The sequence below is a fragment of the Cynara cardunculus genome, assembly GCF_001531365.2.
Source record: "Cynara cardunculus var. scolymus isolate 2C chromosome LG 14, CcrdV1, whole genome shotgun sequence".
In the NCBI taxonomy this organism is placed as follows: domain Eukaryota; kingdom Viridiplantae; phylum Streptophyta; class Magnoliopsida; order Asterales; family Asteraceae; genus Cynara; species Cynara cardunculus.
In genome coordinates, this window is record NC_037541.1 from 5,881,359 (window position 1) to 5,886,053 (window position 4,695).

The 4,695-nt window shown below is 38.0% G+C and overlaps 1 protein-coding gene across 1 annotated transcript; it reads right to left on the reverse strand.

The window, feature by feature from the left end:
- Positions 1 to 221: 221 nt before the first annotated feature.
- On the reverse strand, positions 222 to 4,316 carry LOC112526583. Its single transcript, XM_025136930.1, has 7 exons — positions 3,940 to 4,316; positions 3,761 to 3,847; positions 3,184 to 3,471; positions 2,913 to 3,074; positions 2,783 to 2,836; positions 2,385 to 2,531; positions 222 to 922 (listed from the first exon to the last, which is right to left on the reverse strand). The coding sequence occupies exons 1-7, from the start codon at positions 4,084 to 4,086 to the stop codon at positions 545 to 547; spliced, it is 1,263 nt and encodes a 420-aa protein (XP_024992698.1). The 5' UTR covers positions 4,087 to 4,316; the 3' UTR covers positions 222 to 544.
- Between the last annotated feature and the right edge of the window lie 379 nt (positions 4,317 to 4,695).

Genomic DNA, 4,695 nt, shown 5'->3' on the forward strand with positions numbered 1-4,695 from the left:
ATGAGTTTTGACGATACGCCTTTTAGCGATTACATGTTTCCGCCACAAGTTATAGCGATGACATATTGTTGTTATCTACTCTTTTTGATGATAAATGGACTTTTAGTGACGACAAAATTTGTTGTTAAAAACCTTATTTCTTGCAGTAGGCCCTGTTTTTATGTTCGTCGCCTATAAAGTAGGAAGTATTCATGAAGAGAAGAAAACAGATCAAAAAAATAAGAATTCAAAATGTCATGTACTAAATCCGACCCTCTGAAATGTCACAATTTCACAGACAAGACGGCGAACCCAAATACTTACACTTCGCAGTTTTGTAGAGTCGTCATGATTGATAACAAACCAAAACCCAAATCGAAAGAATGCATGCACATATTTTGTTTCTAGCATGTCTGTATGAGATCAACTGAATTAGGAGACTCGTACATAATTACACCTACGATAATACATACCAACATGATGCTGTTTTTTCTATCCACGCCTTTACGCTTCAAGACCAAACACAACGTTGATTCTTTTCTTGAACTTGTCTAAGTATCGAGCTTCACGGGCAGTTGGGGTTTCTACCCGGCCCACCATAGTAAATGTAGCTGCCCCAACCATCGTTCTTGCCCGTTTGAACATTGTAGCAGTTAGCCTGCTCGGTGAAGGTGTCTACGTCTTTAGGAGCCCTTAGACTGTTTGATCCATCCACTATTTGAACATTTCTGAAGTAACTGGACTTACTGAAGCCTTCTTCAGGGAAATGGCCACTGCCCATCTGGGTGGTTGTGTGTTGCCCATCTGATGCTGAGTTAACCACCTCTCCTCCCCATTGAATCATTGATGCGCTCTCACTTAAGTAAGAAAATAACGAAGCTGGCCAGTATCCGAGCACCTTCCCATTCCCAAATTGCATCCACCAATTCCCTTGATCGGGGTCCTAGTAATTGTACCAAATGCATCAATAATCACAACAAAAATGGGTCTTTTAGGATCCCCCAAGCATCCTAATAATTACTTAATGAAAACTTAAGTTCATAGGACCACGAGTCCTATGTAAAGGGCGTTACAGTTAGTTAGGACAATGTTAGGCAACCTAACAAGTTCTATCAACGAAGTTGGACAACCTAATAGGACAAAAAAATAAATCAACTCTCGTTAACCCTTTTACAAGACATTTTGAAAGGCTGCCTATATAAGACACTTTTCAGAAGTGTTGTGTAAAAGGAGTAACAGGACGATTTACTTTTTGTGTATATGTAACGCCTTTAGATAGGACACAACATGGTTCTTGGTCCTATAAGCTTCAAATCTCATTAAATACGTATTAGTGAATTCCCATTAAAATGTGTTTTAAAACCAAGTACTAGCATTCATGCCCAGGATACAATATAATGAAGGTAGGACATGTTCTAGACCCAACTTTAATATCCTGCCTCCAATATTAGACACAAAATGGGACATGTATTGTCCTACTTCACAAGTTGCTTCCAACGAATCAATGATCCGAGTTCCTGTTGTGCACATCCTGTGACTTCTAAGAGGCTGTTTACCTAAATGCTTACCCGGTAAGTGCTTACCTATATGAATCAACACTATAATTTATTTTGATGAGTAAGATTTTAGTACATCAAAACGTATTGAATGCAACAATTTACTTGGTAAGCGCTTATCTGGGTAAGAGTCGTAATTTTCACTTACCGGGTAAGACTCTCCATCATTCTCATCGCTCTTACCCGGTAAGATTCTTGGCCCTTGTCATGTTCATCCGATAAGGAAACTTATTTGGTAAGCACTTACCAAGTAAGCGTTTAGTAAACGGCCCCTAAGACTCAAAAAAACAGCTTTCCAACTTCAATTTGGTATTTGGTTGATTTTTATGTTAAAATGTAACCAGATTTAACGGTAAAGAAAATTATTTAAGAAGTTCTTTAAGTATAGAGAAATAACATAAAATTTTGAATTGTTTAACTACTATGATTGACATTGAAATTATTGCCATGAAAACCAGATGTCATAGACTAATAATTTCATAACCATGTTACTTTTGTATAGTGGGAAAGCATGACTGATACAGTCAACACCCCACTTGGCTTATTGTAAGCCTAAGTATACCTCATGTAAGGATATGTGGAACCCGTTTAAATCTTTCTGAAAAGGAGCCTTTTGTTGAGAGGGGAAGTTTCCAACATGTATAGATGTTGGATGGACCGTTTCTAAAAGAGCCCTCGGCTAGTAAGCAAAGTGACGTAATTTGAAGGCTAGAAACAGCGAAAGAAGCTGGCAGGTGGGTTCCAACTATTATATTCTTCCTTTAAATATTGGGTCTTCTGTTTTTGTATGCATTCACACAATGTGATAATAATATTAATAATTATTTCAAGTATTTGTTTAGAACATACCTTCCAGATAAGTATGCTGATATCATATTGGGAACCATGATATTTAGAAAGAGGAGAAATACTGGCCCCCAATGCTACCTCATTGTTGATTTGAATGAATCCTGAGCACAGAAGGTTGTAACAGCCTGTGGCTTGATATGCATCACTCTGCCAATATTTTAAACTTAATGGACCCACAAATGTACCATTTTATCAGAATCCTATGCAAACCAATTAATTATGTCACATAAAATAGCAACTATTCCTTTTTTTTTTTTTTTTTTGATTCTTTTGAACCTAATGTCATATTTGTCTACAAGTGAACAATGCTATTTACTGGATCTTAGAAGCTTTTTACTGATAAACGCATCCAAGATCCATTTTTCGGTGCAATTATCTATGAAACTAGTTCAACTTACAGTCCAATATGTGAAGAATCTGGTGTTGCTATCCCCATATAGATCTGGGCTGACCTGATATTGATTCAAGATGTGTTAAATGATGGGCAAGTTTAGAATTCGATGATCTTGAAGTAAATTATGGTTCTACCTGCCAACCAGCTTCAATGCTGTTGAGATCTGAAGCAAATGAGCCTCCCAGTAACCATATTTGAGACAAGCTGAATTCATTGGGCTGCTGTATTTTAGGGTCCCAAACATTCATAGTTGCCTTTGCTCCATAAAACTCTCCTTCAACATAGGCAATTGCATGCTAAATGAACTCCAAAATCAAAGATAACACAAGCAAGATTCAGTAAAAGCAAAAGGGTATTCTGTTAGCATAAGTCAGGTGATTTTCGACTCAGGTGAGGAGAGCGTACCTGATGGCCACTTTGATTGATAAGGTCAAGATCAACAGAAGTTGGATGGGCAACAAGGGAGAGGTTGTTTTTCTTCCCATAACTCTGGATTGAGCTAGCTCTGAGGATGTCCTCTTTCTTGGTTCTTCTAACAGGGATTGTCCCCTTTGGGCACTTCCCATTCTCATGCCATAATTGAGAAATTGTTGGCTGCTTTTTCGATGACGATTTCTCTGTAAAAGACTTCATCATGGCTGACACTTTGATGCTCTCATCATTTATCCCCTCTGGATGAAAATTTGGCCTCGTCTATAACCATCCACAACCATAAAACATAAATCAAACCCTCTTCAGATTTCAATTCTAACATGATAAGAATTATAGAGTCCCTGTTCATAATCGACTTTTATGGAGTTTTCCCTCCCATTTGCCCCAATTTAAAAGGAACCCTCTTCCAAAATCCAGAAATCAGATCCATAACATAAACATGACACCAAACTTTCGACTCCATAGCATTAGTGACCCTCTTTAGAACCCTAAACAACACAAGAGACCACACACACACACACACACACACACTCTATACAGAGAGAAAGACCTGAATGGTGTGATTTTTGAGGGAAGGATGATCAAAAGCTGCTTGACGGTAGATATGAACACAGTCGATTATATCTCCATCAGGGCTCTGTTGAATGCAATCATAAATCACAAATCAACACATGAGAATATAACAAACACACAAGCAGAACCAGTAAGAAATAAAGAGGGATACTAAACCTTGATAGATTTCATTGAAGGTCTGTTCAAACGATTCAAATGCTTTAGAATCTCAACCTTCTCGCCGGAACCCAAAACCACATTTCCGGCAGCATAACATAAAGTCACCAGACACAGAACCACCGTCGAACGGGAAAAGAGATTCATCTTCTTTCACACACAACGACAGTGAAACTACGTATGCTTATCCTGCTCACATATGCTGCCCACACAAATCTATAAACTACAAAATTATGCCTCAAAAAAAAATCATGGGAATCAAACAAAAACCGTTGACGCTTTCTTCTATTACGCTCGTGATTGAGAGAGACCTCAAGGGTATAAAAGGGAAATTGAAATCAAACCAAGATAACCAACCAGTGAGGAGAGGAGAATTGAAGAGTTTAGATGGGGGTATTCCATACATACATACATATTGAAGATTGAAAATATATAGATACACGCATATGCTACTACAGCTACAGCTATGTCGTTTGTCGTTTGGGATGTGTGGACCTATGACTATGCCACTGCAAATTCATTGACAAATAATTCCCTCTCAATTTCATGGTGGAGATGGTACCCACAAGATTTTGACATTTTACCTGAATTTTCGGGAGATCTTTGTGTTGCATTTTGGATGTGATCCAAAACCAGAGATCAAATGGGTTTTCAGTTTCTTGGATATTACTGTGACTGTGAGTGAGATATCAACGATGCAGTAACATGTGGAAGGTAAAATCCTATAAATTTGGTGGGGTTTTTGTATAGTTCGAT